This window comes from Pituophis catenifer, unplaced genomic scaffold, assembly GCF_029215685.1.
Source record: "Pituophis catenifer annectens isolate HBS135680 unplaced genomic scaffold, rPitCat1.0.hap2 SCAF_1, whole genome shotgun sequence".
NCBI lineage: Eukaryota > Metazoa > Chordata > Lepidosauria > Squamata > Colubridae > Pituophis > Pituophis catenifer.
This window is the reverse complement of record NW_027256881.1, coordinates 331,425,603-331,440,683: the sequence shown is the minus strand read 5'-3', so window position 1 is coordinate 331,440,683 and position 15,081 is coordinate 331,425,603. Positions and strand designations below refer to the sequence as shown.

Below are 15,081 nucleotides of genomic sequence, written 5' to 3'. Positions count from 1 at the left end.
CCTTACATCACTTTAGATACCGGTAATTGATGAATTATAATTCTGATAGATAACACAGATCTTTGTTGAATCCTTTCTGTAGGGCTCTTGTCTTGAGAGAGGGTTTCAAGGCTTCTTAATAGTTAGCAAGCTAAGTTCTCCCTTGTTGGAGGTCAAAAATTCAAGGCCCTGAAATTCAAGGATGTGGATGAAAACCAAAGAAATGGGTGCAAAAGGAGCGAATCATGAGAAGATTTCTATGGTGTAAAAACATAATTACCATATTTTTTGGAGTATAAGACACACCTTTTTCCCCCTAAAAGAGGGTGGAAATGTCGGTGCGTCTTATACACCGAATACAGCCATTTTTGGCCTCCCAAAGCCCCACCTCGCTTGTTCCATTTTTGAAAAAAAACACCCGTTTCGCCTGATTTTTGCAAAAATGTGGGCGTTTTTGCCCTCCCTCAGCCCCCAGGAGCACTCTGAAAGCCTCCCAAACCCTCTGCGCGCCCCATTTTTTACAAAAATGGGGTCGTTTTTGACCTCCCCAGCCTCCAGGAGCACTCTGCAGGCCTCCCAAACCCTCTGCGTGCCTTGTTTTTCACAAAAATGGGGGGAGAACGGGCCATTTTTGGGCCATTTTTGCCAAAAATGGGGCGCGCAGAGGGCTTGGGAGGCCTGCACAGTGCTCCCGGGGCCAGGGAGAGCAAAAACCTTTTTTTTTCTTACTTACCTCTTCTAAATCTTGGTGCGTCTTATGCACCGGTGCATCTTATAGTCTAAAAAATACGGTATGTCCAGAAGTGGCAATGCCTCCATTGTTTTGTGAATTGGGCAGGTACTAATGCTACCATCTTTAATGCCCTGAGATTTCTCTGAAGGGGAATGTGAGTTTATTTGCTTGCTTTTTTTGGTGCCTTCTATACAGTGTTGACTCCTGCCAACTACCTGTTTTAGTCCCTGCAATTTTCTTGGCAAGGTTTTTCAGCAGTAGTTTGCCATTGCCTCCAACCTAGATCTGAGAGTGAGACTGGCCCATGGTTACCTAGCTGGTTTTAGGCCTAATATAGGCCATGGTTTAGCTTCTAGCCTGATGCCTGTACCGCTACACTACACCACACTGGCTCTCTGAAACTGAATGTAGCTATGAGTGAATAGGATTTCATACTCCAAATAAACATTTGATGAAAAGACAAGCGTTCAGGGCTATATCAACAGAGCCAATCAGCTAAGGAAAAGTGTGAGATTGTATCTTTTATTATCAGCCCTAATTGTTTCACAATAAAATTTTGTACATAGAGCAAGACTTTATTCTTCACATAAAAAAAAACCATAGCCAAATTATTTAACTGGGCAGGGCAGCCACTTGTCCCTTAAAGTAGTTAACCGGTTGAAATTACAACAGTTAAAAAGCTACATATAACTGGTCCTTGAAGTTATGACTGCTGCCCCCCTCAAGGCAATTGGCTTGCATTTACGATGGACTGTACCGTCCTGTGACCATGTGACCACAATTTGTGATGTTTTCACCAGCTTCTGGGTTTTCTTGCCAATTTCCAGCAAACAAAAATTTGCCCATTTAGAAGAACAGATTTGCTTAACAACCATGTAATTCATTTAACAATCACAGCGACTCACTTTACGACCATTGTAAAAACAACCGTAAAATCAAGTCTGGTCATGTGGTGCTTTGACTTATGATTGCAATGACTTGTGACTGAAATTCCAGGCTCCAATGTGGTTGCAAGTCAAGGACTACCTATAGGCAAACTTAACTCTATAATAGGGGGTCTCCAACCAAGCAAAGCTGGCTGAGGAATTCTGGGAGTTGAAGTCCACAAGTTGCCAAAGTTAGAGATCCCTGTTCTATAAGCTCTCTCAAAGTGAGAGAAAGCTCTCACTTTCTCCAGGAAAGTGCCTATGTTTTATATAAAAGCAGCACCATGTTTTAATAGAAGAACCTAATACCAATCTAGCCTCCACCATAATAGGAATTACTCCCCCCATTTTAACAGAGATTATGTAACCATTTATGAATTCCTGTAATAGCCCCTTTTCTCCATTCAATGCAGCACTGTGAAGTTGCTGTTCAAACTGTTCCACAACTGCCCCCTGCGTAGTTTTTATAGATCCCAATGAAGGAAGAAATACTTCCCATGAGGCCCACAAACCATGGAGAAAACTTTCCAGCCCAGAGAATTCCTGGAGGCAACCAGTGGATGGCATTGGCAAGGTCAGCCAGGTTGCTGATGATGGTCAAGGCTTGTATGTGCATTTCAGCCCTTGTTTTCTGAGAGAAGTCTCTGCAAACCAGACATGGAGGAGAAAGATACATTTGCTGAGCTTATTTGTTGCTATCAGCACTGGAGGGAGAAAACTCATGGCTTATCTTTGGCCTGAAATAAGTTTTTACTCTTGGCAACAACTGAAGCATTCAAGAAGAAATCATCGTGTGGAAATAGCAGGCCCCCAGGAGCCAAAATTCTACTTTTGTCCCAGACAGAATAATAATTGTGTACTAACTGGACTATTGATTTGTTGCCATAAAAGAACAGCAGCTTGGTTTATTAACTAAGTTTTGGACAGCAGATACGAAGGAAGGAAAGATGGATGGATGGATGGATGGATGGATGGATGGATGGAAAGGAAAGGAAAAGAAAAAACAAAAGAAAAGAAAAAGAAAGGAAAGGAAAGAGTTAAAGAACAATGACAATTTAATACAAATTTCCTTAACTTTCTGGATTGACTCTTAACTTTTCTGGAAAGTGTTCAGATGTGTGCCTGTATGCCAAATAGAATTTATCTCTGTTAATCATTGAGGAAAAAAAATGCTTACAAGGCAGGGAGTCATACCTGGATTCTGTGTGCTGCTTTCTTCTTAGGAGTAATAAAATTCGGAGAGATCTGGAATGAGAACGTAAAGACAAAATTTTAGCTGCAGCCCATATTTCTAGAGCAGAAAGAGTTCCCTGCCCTTAATATTGCTTGAATTCTGTGATTCTAGAGAGCCTTCTTGATACTCCAGACCAATGGTGAAAACCAAATTTTTTTTACTACCGGTTCTTTGGGCATGGCTTGGTGGGTGTGGTAAGATACTGCAAAATCTCCATTCCCACCCCACTCCAGGGGAAGGATACTGCAAAATCCCCATTCCCTCCCCACTCCTGGGGAAAGGATATTGCAAACTCTCCATTCCCACCCCACTCTGGGGCCAGCCAGTGGTGGTATTTGCCGGTTCTCCAAACTGCTCAAAATTTCCGCTACCGGTTCTCCAGAACCTGCTGGATTTCACCCGTTCCAGACATATGGAAAGAGGAAAGCATAAAGACTTTCTCAATCAGAATCAAGCTTGGAGGAAGGGTAAACTGAATCCCAATGATTCATGTACTTTGAAGATCGAGATTCCAGGTAGTCATTGTCTTGTCTTCTCCCTCCCTCCCTCCCTCCCTCTCCTCTACTCCTTACCGTGCAATCCCCAGCAGCAGAGAAAAGCCCCAGAGAGTTGTACTGAGTGTCCACCACCTACTTGAGTTGGCATGGATAATTTCAGCATCAGCAGCCCAGGCCACATGCTCACAGGGGTAATAAAGCTGGTCAGCTACGTTGTTGAAGATGGAAAGCCAGCGCATTGCTGTATCCTTCTCCTGCAATGGGATATTAAGCAAGCTTTAAGTGTTGATTTCTCAGTTCTATCTTTTCCCTTCCTCTTCTTCTGGTCTTTGGTCACCAGACCAGAAGTGTGCATTACACTTTGGCATTTAGATGAAAGATTACTAGTACACAAGCATCCTAAACTAGACCTGAGATTTGATCAGTACTACTGTAAACATTAGTTGCAAAACATCATAAAATGGAGCTTCTGGGCATTCTGAATGGCCTATATATTTTAATAGTAATTTTATTACAATTAAAAAGATGAAAAACTAATGTAAACTAAAAACAATAAAGAATGCAATAAAGAAAATATAGTAAAGAAAAAGAAAAGCATATAAAGAAAGGACTTCCCCCTTCATCATAACTATAAACAATGTAACATCACCCCTTGAAATACAACAAATGTTCTCTTCTTCTGATATTTCATGACTCTTATCTACAAACAAAACCTCTTCACTCAGTCCTGATCAGCAAAGGTCCATTAAGGGTTAACAGAGATGATAATATATCTATTTTAATCTTGAATAAATAAACCAACTTTATATTCCTTCCCTTTAAGCAATCTTGATCTTTAATCCCTTCAAATAATATATTAGAACTTGATTTCATTTTTCCTTTGTCCCTTCTCACAAAATTCTTCAAAGCTTTAACAATTCTCATTGTAAATCCATTATAGAAAAGTTACCCAGGTCACTCTTTATAAATCCCCTTTAATTTTTAAGACATTAGCTGGCTTCATTCAGCTGCTATATATATCCAGTGTCACATCTTTTTCTATATCATTCTTGCAGCCCCTCATTTTAAAATCCACTTTCAGATCAGTTTCAGCCTTGTCCAGTAAAATTTGCTCCTATTTCATAACATCTTTTATTATTATTATTATTATTATTATTATTATTATTATTATTATTATTAGTCATATTTCTATGCCTCCCACTCTCCGAGGACTCTGGGCGGCTTACACCAAAGACAGTATGCTAAATAGCATATTGCCCCCGACAATCTGGGTCCTCATTTTACCCACCTTGGAAGGATGGAAGGCTGAGTCAACCTTGAGCCGGTGAGATTTGATCCGCTGATCTGCTGAACTAGCAGTCAGCTGAAGTAGCTGCAGTACTGCACTCTAACCACTGCGCCACCTCGGCTCTTCTTGTTTTAAAAACAATCTATATGGTAGACACAATTAAAGTAAACTTCTGGATCCATTGTTTACAAATACCCTTTATTATAGTATTTTGTTCTATTCTGTATTAGTAGGTCAAATTTAAAAAGAGATAGAGAGACAGAGAGAGAGGCAGATAGACAGACAGATCAGATCAGATCAGACCAGACCCAGACCCAGACCCAGACCCAGACCCAGACCCAGACCCAGACCCAGACCTGTAAGGTCCCTATATCCAGGAATGGGTTTTGCTTATTGTTGCTTGCATTCTTATTCTAATATCTTTCTTGCATTTGGAGACCGTGGACCAGGATAAGATTTGACTTTTTTTTTTTTTTTTTGCAAATGCCCCATTAACATTCAACTTTGTGGACAGCATCCGCTTTCTGGGATGTCTTACCTTGTTCCCCAGTCCATACTGGCAGCTATAGGAAAGCATGGCTAGGTCGTCAAAAAGGCGTAGAACTGTTCGACAGTGACTCAGTTGTGCTGAGACAGTCAGGAGGCCTTGGCCAAGGGATGGTTCTCCAGGTTGCCTTCTGGCCACCAAAATCCCTCCAGCCAGCTGGCAGCCATAACAGATGGTGCGTATCTTATGTGGGAAGATTTATTGTATAAAGCATTACTACCATTTGCTAATTATATTTTTATTAAAGAGCTGGAGAATTCTGGGAGTTGAAGTCCATAAGTCTTAAAGCTGCCAAGTTTGAAGACCTCTGCTCTATATGGTATCTCTCATGTCCAGGAAACCATAAACCTCTGAGCTTGGTTGTTTGCTTGCAGACATTTCATTACTCAAACAAGGTAACATCCGCACTGATGATGTTACGTAGTATGAATAATGAAACTCTGCAAGAAAACAGCCAAACTCAGAGAGCACCAACCCTGGTCATTTCAACCCTGAGCTAAAAATATTCTACTTTATTGGGACCATAAACCTTTTGGCTCTGCTAAAGTACCAGCTTGAGGAGGGATGCATGAGTAAGAGGAGTGTAGAGAAACTGGTAGCGCTCCATCACTAGAGGTTTTTAAGAAGAAGACTAGACAGTCACTTATCTGAAATGGCATAGGTTCTCCTGCTTGAGCAGGGGGCTGGACTAGAAGACCTCCAAGGTCCCTTCCAGCTCTATTCTATTCCTAAATATGGCAGATGCCCAAATTTGTCTCTATTGGGAGTTTTGATGAGTTCCAACCAGCGCTCCTCAAGTGTCCTGGATTACAACTCCCATAGTTAACGCTAGCAGTGGATGCTGAGAGTTGTAGTGTTCCCCCCACACACACACACACATTGCCCATTGTGGATTTGGGAACTTTCTCTTGGACGCCCTCTCTCCTTTTGCTTTCCATAGATAGAGCATCCTCTAGCTCAGGGGTCTCCAACCTCGGCAACTTTAAGACTTGTGGACTTCAACTCCCAGAATTCCTCAGCCAGTTTTGCTGGCTGAGGAATTCTGGGAGTTGAAGTCCACAAGTCTTAAAGTTGCCAAGGTTGGAGACCCCTGCTGTAGCTTGCTCTGCTGTTTAAATCCTCCGGGCAACCCGAGGGGAATCCCAACGAACACAAAGCACCCAGTACCCGTCCCGCGCCCGCTCCTCTTAGCCCCCCCCAAAAAAACAAGGGCGGTGAGGGGGGCGCCCTTCGATCTTCCACCCTCTTCTCACCACTCGGTCTCTGCCCCGGTAGGTTTCCAACACGGAGACCAGGCCTCTGAAGGGGGGCACCGCCGCCATAGCAACACATCCGGGTCTGCCTCTGGCCGTCCAATCGCGTCATCGGGAGGCGAGTCCGGGAGGGAAAAGACTACAAGTTCCAGGAGCCAGCGCGAGCTTTTGGCGGGAGATTTGCCGTCGGTGATTATTTTCGGAGGGAACTGACTGAGGTAAGTAATCTTTAATGCGGTTGGGGAAGGAATGAAGGTGGTTATAAAAAGAAAGAGGATATTTATGTGTATGTGCGTTTGTATTTATAATAAAGGAGAATAGTTGTGGCTCAGGGTTGATATGAGGGGTCCTTGGAACTTCATTTATATATGGTCTCCTCTCCTGCTCCAGCAGAGAGTTGGACTAGAAGATCTCCAAGGCCCCTTCCAACTCTACTATTCTATGTTCTATATATGTGTTGGAAGTTAAAACAGACCCCTCTCCTAGAAATATGAAATATTTTAGGATATACTAAAAAGGCAGAATATTTCCCCCCCTAAAAGGGAGGCAAAAACTCATTTTCTCCCCCCTTCCCCCCACACACACCTTTGTCAATGGGCCATTAAGGCCTCAGAATCCCATCTGCAACACAAAGGAGCAACAGAAACTCCCCACATGGCACCTGGGAAGATTACATCAGCCAGCACTTTCTGCATCTCTTCCCTTTTTTTCTGTTCAGGAACTCAAGCCATGTGATTCCTGTCCAACATTAAACCCTCTTTCCAAGCAGTCTCCATGTTTCCAGTGTCTTTTTTCCACACTTGGAACTGAACCCAGATGGACATTTCTTCCAACATATGCCTAAGGCACGGCTCGAACTCACTGCATCTTGTTTCCTGTCCCGTTTCTGACTCGTTTTGCCTAACACCAAAGTGACTCTCTTATGTGGTCTCGTGTGTGTGTGTGTGCAATTGAAATAAAGGAAAAACGCAGAAAAAGCAAGCTATGGTCAAAATGGAAGGTGAAAAACAAATCGAGAAAGAGGAAGAGAGAATTCCCCCTATACAAAGGAAATAAAAACCACATGCTTTAGATTACATGGTTGCACGTGGGGATTCTATACATTTTATACAAAGAAAGGAAAAAAAAGGGTACAGTAATAGAAAAGGCTACAGGCAGTCCTCAACTTGCAACCATCTCATTTAGTGACTGTTGGAAGTTATAACGGCATTGAAAAAGGTGATTGTGGCCATTTTTTTTCCATACCACTGCTGCATCCCCCATGGTTATGTGATCAGAATTCAGACACCAAGTGACAAAATTCACTTAACTGTCTTGCTTAGAAATGTTGGGCTTAGTTGTGATTGTAAAGGATTTTCTTCTGTAGGAAAAAAAATGATGGGAAGACATAGCAGCTCTATAATTAGGTTTACAGCATGAAAATGGAGGTGAAGAAGAGGAAAATGGTATTTTTTAAGGAAATAAAAGATGGAAGGAATGAGTTTGTGGATGCAGGGAGATTCAGAAAGGAGAGGAGGAATGAGTGCAATGTGGCAAAACAACGTTTGGAAGGAATGAAATGTTAAAAGAGATACAATAAATGAGTAGGGAGAAACAATACACAATAAGGGAGTTAAACCACAAGATGAACAAGTCACAACAGAGTCACTGCTTATAATAGCTGTTGTTTTAGCCTTCTGGTTACTGCAGAAAGTATAGGCCAGAAACAGGCTGATCTAAACAGATTAGATTAGAATCAGCTTTGTACCTTCCACAATAAACAGTTGCCTACCAAGGACCTGATGATGTAAAAGTGGCTTTAAAATGCTGCTTTTGTGTTGCCTATCTCCCATTGTGAAATTCCTGGTTTTATTTAATGAGTTGCCTAGCATTACATCTCCACCCCAGACCACCCCAACGATGCCCTTGATGTGATGTCTCGCTGCCTGGAGGCCGTGCGGGTCTGGATGGGGAGGAACAGGCTCAGACTCAACCCGTCCAAGACCAAGTGACTGTGGCTGCCGGCGTCCCGATATAGTCAGCAGGTGCCATCGCTGACTATTGGGGGTGAATCTTTGCCCCCCCACAGAGAGGGCTCGCAATCTGGGTGTCCTCCTGGATGCACGGCTGTCTTTAGAAGAGAATATGACGGCCGTGGCCAGAGGGGACTTTTATCAGGTTCGCCTGATCCGCCAGTTGCAGCCCTTTCTGGACCGGGACGCCTTGCGCACGGTCACTCATGCCCTTGTCACCTCCCGGCTGGACTATTGTAATGCTCTCTACATGGGGCTCCCCTTTAAGAGCACTCGGAGGCTCCAACTGGTCCAGAATGCGGCCACGCGGGTGGTTATGGGCGCAACTCGTGTGACACCCCTCCTGCGCGAGCTGCACTGGCTCCCAGTGGTCTTCCGGGTGCAATTCAAGGTGTTGGTTACCACCTTTAAAGCGCTCCATGGCATAGGACCCGGGTACCTTCGAGACCATCTTCTGCCACCAATAGCCTCCCACCGACTAGTCCGCTCCCACAGAGAGGGTCTCCTCAGGGTGCCATCAGCCAAGTTATGTCGGCTGGCGACACCCAGGGGGTGTCTCTGTGGGAGCCCCAGCCCTGTGGAATGAACTGCCCCCGGAAATACGTAAGATCTCCGACCTCCGGGTGTTTCGCTGCGCATTGAAGACCCTGTTGTTCCGCCAGGCCGGGCTATCAACATAATAATTTTAAATTGGGGTATTTTAAATTTTTGGGGTTTTAAATCGGCCAAATCTATTTAATTATTTTAATTTTTAATCATTGTTGTGTCTTGTGTTTTTAAATTGGCTGTACACCGCCCTGAGTCCTTCGGGAGAAGGTCAGTATAGAAATAAAATATTATTATTATTATTATTATTATTATTATTATTATTATTATTATTATTATTATTATTATTATTATAAAAGCAGGGTGGATAAAAACCAATTATATATATATATATATATATATATATATGATTTTTAAATTTTAAATCTGATTTTTAAAATTTTTAACACATTTATTTTAATAAAATGCTTTTGGACTAAAAATCTATCTAAAGATAGTTTTTTATTTAAGATCCATTAATAATTACTTTATTCAGTATGAAATGGATCTTAGTTATATAGCATGAGACTGTATATTCTGCAATATTATTGGGGCTGTCCGGTGAGTCAACAGCGGGTCAGAGGAGGAGCTGTTGCGGGACAGAGATGACAGTTGCTGTTTAAAAATTATGATTTAAATCAACTTGATTTAAATCATGATTTAAATTGTGACTTAAATTGATTTGATTTAAATCAAATCCACTCTGAATAAAAGTGGCAGAAATAATTCATTTTCTTAATAAAATGCTTCCTATACTTTATTGATTATGAGGCAAAAACCAGTTTCAGTTGTCTATAATAGTCTTTGTAATAGATAATGTTATCTTATAAATTATGTTGATATGAGACCATTTAAGATTATTGCACTTTGGCTTAAGTTCCAGAAATGCTTTCATATTATCATTTTAAATAGTAAGTCTTGATGAAAAAAAATAACATACTGCATGAGATAGGTACCCAAATGGATCAGACTGAAGAAAACATGTTGGAAAAGTATCCAGAAGAAGGGAAAAAAGAGAAGTCTTAAGTCATGGCTGAAATATAGCAAAATCTACTGTAGTTTTTCTTTTTAAAGCTTCAGATGAAAGAAAATTGAAATCATTTCATGTACAGCCTTTTGGGCAGACAATTCTGTTTTAAGACAGCATTCCCAAAAAGAAGAATAGCCAGAAACAAAAGTTATAAACAAAAATTCTGCATAATTGTCAGCTCATTTTCCCGTCCTAAGAATGCCAACTGTAGCTGAAACAAATTCTGGAAACTTCACCATTAATAAATGTTCATTTCATATATTGATGGGCCATTTTAATATATACATACTGTATCTATACACATTTACAGGTGATCCTTGACTTACGACCACAATTGAGCCCAAAATTTCTGTGCTAAACAAGACAATTGTTAAGTGAGTTTTGCCCTATTTTACTACTTTTAATGGCACAGTTATTAGGTGAATGACTGCAGTTGTTATGTTAATATCCCGATTTTTAAGTGAATCTGGTTTCCCCATTGACTTTACTTCGTTGAAGGTCTCAAAAGATGATCAAGGGACTCCGGGACACTGCAAGCATCATAAACAGAGGTCCGATGCCAGTTTGAATTTTGATCAAGTAATCATGGGAATGCTACAACAGTCATAAGTGTAAACAGTCATCAGTCATTTTTTTCAGTGCCTTTATAACTTTGAATTGCCACTAAACGAATTATGTAATTCAAGTACCGGTAGTACCTGTATACACAAACACACACAGACACAACTATGTGTATACACATATAGTTATATGTGTATATTGAAATGGCCCACTCCAGATTTTTTATAGATCTATCCCTATTCCAATGGGTACTTGAACTTCCTGCCAATCTTGCTGATCATTCCATTCATATCCAGGTTGATTCTGGTATCACAGGGTGATTTAGAATCTTGATGGGATTGCTTCTGAGTGGCATGTTTCTGTAAACTGTCCCAGACAAACTTTGGAGATGAAGCATCTGGTGGAGGAATTTGAAATGTGAACCTTATTGAATATGGTTAAGAGTTCATACTTAAGCTTGCTAGTGTTGGAAGAAATGTCCATTTGGGTTCAGTTCCAAGTGGGAAGAAAGACATTGGAAACATGGAGAGTGCTTGGAAAGGTGGTTTAATTTAATTTTTTTATTTGATTTACATGCCGCCCTTCTCCGGAGACTCAGGGCGGCTTACAATGCGTTAAGCAATAGCCTTCATACTTTTGTATATTTATACAAAGTCAGCTTATTGCCCCCACAAACTGGGTCCTCAATTTACCTACCTTAGAAAGGATGGAAGGCTGAGTCAACCTTGAGCCTGATGAGATTCGAACTTACAGTAATTGCAGACAGCTGGTGTTGATCACAATGCTATCAGTCTGCTGAGCCACCATGGTGGACAGGGCCATGTGGTTTGAGGTCCTGGGCAAAAAGAGCACATGAAGTGGAGAGAGGGATATATTTATATACTCTCTTGGGTCCTGCCTTAGAGTTTCCTGTTCCTGTACAAGAAATATATTCCATTGGCTGTCAGACTCCCATGGGGCGGGGGTCTTAGCTAACTTTGTAACCTGATTGAATCTTGCTGGGTGATGATGTAATGAAGGGGCTTTGGGCAATTCCTGTTATGGCTTAATGGCTTTGTCCTAGTTTGGATCTTGAGTGAGGGCTAATCCTATCATGTCCTGAGAGCCATGTCTTTTGTCTTGTAAATAACCGAAATATCTGCTGAGGTCAGGGAACTGGGGCTGAGTTTCTGTCTTAAGATTTCTATTTCTCTTTTAGGGGAAATATTCTGCCTTGTAATATTTCCTAGAATATTTCATTTTTCTAGGAGAGGGGTGGGTGCTAACTTCCTACACTAGTTTAGATATCCATGTAGATATCCCCCCCATTCGCTTCTGTCCAGCTCTCTGAGGCTGCCTGGACACGTCCCTGCAGTTTTCTTGGCTATGTTTTTCAGAAGTAGTTTTCCATTGCCTCCTTCCTAGGCCTAAGGCATGAGTAGAACTCACTGTCTCCTGGTTTCCAGTCTGATGCCCTAACCACTGCACCAACCTGGCTCTCATAGTTAACATAGAAAAGATAATAATAGTTAATTGATTTTAAATGCTGCCCCACTCCTGGGGGTAAACATATAAAGGGCCAAAAGTTGTTGTAAAAAAAGATCCAAAAGTCTTTTTAACAGCACAGAAAATTATAAGAATCCTGTTAGATCATTCTGTATCTCACAGTAGTCAGCCAGACCGCTAACACTGTTCTGTATTTTGAGAACAAATGAGCTGAAAGGAATAAAAATTCCTCTAAAGTACCAGTTGAGGGCAGTAGAAATACATGTCACCAGTTCTGTCTTATGATAATGCAGCAATACGTATTTGGCTATTATTTTAAAAAAATAAGCAAGCCTAAGATTGTAAAAAAAACATGCTTCCTACATAAAGCAATAAACTTGGAAAGCTGGAGTGTAGAAAGATCAATGAGCAGCAAGTAACTGATCTTTTTGTCAGAAATCTTCATGATATGTCATGCTTTTTTTTCCTGCACTTGCAGAAATGTTTTTTTGCTGCATTTCTTTTAATAATTTACTTGCAATATATTAAGTGCATCTCCCAAGTGGATAGCAACTGTTGGTCTCAAAATGTAGGTTTAAGCAGAAGGGCTCATCTTATTGAATTATGTTGAAGGGATATAGTTATTACAAATTAGTCTTAGTTCAGGGGTGTCAAACTGGATTTCTTGGAGGGCTGGATCAGCATTGTAGTTGTTCTCTGCAGGCCAGCTGGGGGGAGGAGACAGGACGGCCAGCCTCCTGCAGGACCCCCCAACGCCCCGTTTTTGCTAGCAGAGGCACCGCGGGGCGGTCTTTTGCTATTTCCAGGCGGTTCTAAGCACCCTGTGGGTCAGATCCGGCCCATGGGCCTTGAGTTTGACACCCCTGTTCTAGCGAAACAGCCCTGTTCTGGGAGCCGTCATACAATGCACCCAAAAGGGCATCTCCCTTAGAATACTTTCAGAAAGAACCTATCTTTGTTTTTGGGTGAAGGGACCAATTACTGCAGAGCCTAACTCAGAAGATAAATCCCTAGGTGTGGTACCAAGGAACCCCTGGGTTTGCACAATTTGCCACTTCCCACATGACTCAACTCCTCCCAGAAGCCCAACCTGTAGCAATCTGGCAATACTCTATCAAACGAGAAGCCCGGGTTGGCATCAAGGCCCAGAGAGAACTTTTACTGAAAACTGAAACTGGACTTCTTGTTTATACCCAGTCATGATGGTCAACACCAATTTTTCCTGTCCCTAAGCCTGATGGGACTTGGAGATTTGTCCACAATCTTTGAGAAGTCAATTCCTGGATCCGCTCACTGCATCCTGTGGTGACGAATCCATATATTTTATTGACCACTCTCTCTAGTGACCAGAACTGGTACACTATCATATATTTAAAAGATGCTTTCAGTGGGAGGACCCCACTGGAACACCACAGGCCACGTGGTGGCACGCGTGCTAGAGGGGGCACTCAGAGACCTCTCTGTGGGCACACGTGCCATCGCCCCAGCACAGAGTTCGCCGATTGGGGATCAGGTGTCTCGTGGGGTCCGCCTAGGGGACGGGGTCCTCGCCCTGGGAGAAAGTGAGGGGGGGAGAGACAGAGCTGGAGCTGCAGAAGCGGGAACCGATGTTTACAGTTGTTAACATCAGTCTCCGCTTCTGCAGCTCCAGCTCTGGAATTGAGGAACAACCCCTGAGGAGGCAGTCCGGTTCCTCTTGGCCATCTCTCAACTGCCCGATATCCAGGGGAGGCTTGGCAAGTGGACTTCACCAAATTCCCCAGGAAGGAAGCCAAATCCAACCTACTTGTGTTTGTAGACTTATTCACCGGGTGGCCAGAAGCCATCCCAACTCAAAAAGCAAAAGAGGTGGTGAATGCCTTAGTTGAACAAATCATTCTGAGATTTAGGGTCCCCAAAGGTCTCGAGTCTGACAATGGAAGGCCTTTTACCTCACAGGTCATTCAGGACGTTAGTAAATTCCTGGGCATCCCTTGGCATCTCCACTCTAGTTACAGGCCCCAAGCCTCAGCGAAAGTGGAACTCATGAACCGAACTTTAAAAACACAGCTATCCAAATTTTGTCAGGAAACCCAATTTCCATGGCCAAAAGTATTACCAATAACCTTAGCCAGAATTAGGGCCCTGCCCTCAGAGAAATTGTGACTGTTGCCCTTTGAAATGATGTATGGGAGGCCCTTTGTTGCAACTACCCTGCAGGACTCCTGCGAAGGGGAAAAATATCTCCCAATATTTGCATAATCTGGTGCAGGTTTTGTCCTCTATCTCTAAACAGGTCCAGTCTGCTCTACCTCCGGCTCCTGATCCGCCACCACTGGCTGAACCAGGCCAGTGGGTAAGAATTAAAGAACCGTCTCCTGCTTGCACCGAACCCAAATGGTCCATACCTCGCCAAGTACTCCTAAGCACTCCAACGACCGTGAAAGTGGAAGGTGTTAAAGTGTGGGTTCACGGATCCAGGGTTAAGCACGTTGCAAGGCCTCCGAGTGGTGGCAAGCCTAGCAGCTAGAAGGACTCAAGCTGAAGCTTTGCCTCACTCCAGCTTCCCCCACTGACCTGTTCTCCTAAATGGACTAGACACACATTGAATACACTTGATTTGCTGTGTTTGCTGTTTTCTTGATTTGCTGCTGGTGGTTTCCCTGCAAGTTCCTGGGGCAAAGAAGTGATGGCGCCCACCTTTACTTTGGCTCAACAACTTGTCTTAACATTTTTGATCCTAGGGACTTCTACACCCAAAGCTGAAGTCTCCCGGTCTCAGTGTGAGCAATGTTTGGTTACTACCCGCCGCGGAAACAAGGTCACAAAGACCCTCGTCTACCATTCCCACTACAATTGTAAGGACCAAACCACGTCCTGTGTCCACAACACCACCAGTTATGAGATTTGTCCCAATAATGGAAGCCCCATATGCTTCAACCCCCATGGAACGGGGACAGACCCCTATGGTC

The 15,081-nt window shown here is 42.7% G+C and overlaps 1 protein-coding gene across 1 annotated transcript; it reads right to left on the bottom strand.

The window, feature by feature from the left end:
• Positions 1-1,282: 1,282 nt before the first annotated feature.
• PEX11G (peroxisomal biogenesis factor 11 gamma) lies at positions 1,283-6,526 on the bottom strand. The gene is made up of 5 exons (XM_070943429.1): positions 6,458-6,526; positions 5,196-5,387; positions 3,445-3,623; positions 2,833-2,883; positions 1,283-2,282 (listed from the first exon to the last, which is right to left on the bottom strand). The coding sequence occupies exons 1-5, from the start codon at positions 6,524-6,526 to the stop codon at positions 2,069-2,071; spliced, it is 705 nt and encodes a 234-aa protein (XP_070799530.1). The 3' UTR covers positions 1,283-2,068.
• Positions 6,527-15,081: the final 8,555 nt, after the last annotated feature.

Excerpts from the sequence above, each read along its gene's own strand:
- PEX11G (XM_070943429.1), bottom strand. The coding sequence starts at position 6,526 with ATGGCGGCGGTGCCCCCCTTCAGAGGCCTGGTCTCCGTGTTGGAAACC. Across the intron at positions 3,624-5,195 it reads AGTATGGACTGGGGAACAAG|GAGAAGGATACAGCAATGCG; the intron begins GTAAGACATCCC and ends ATCCCATTGCAG. Across the intron at positions 2,884-3,444 it reads CTGCTGCTGGGGATTGCACG|ATCTCTCCGAATTTTATTAC; the intron begins GTAAGGAGTAGA and ends TTCTCATTCCAG.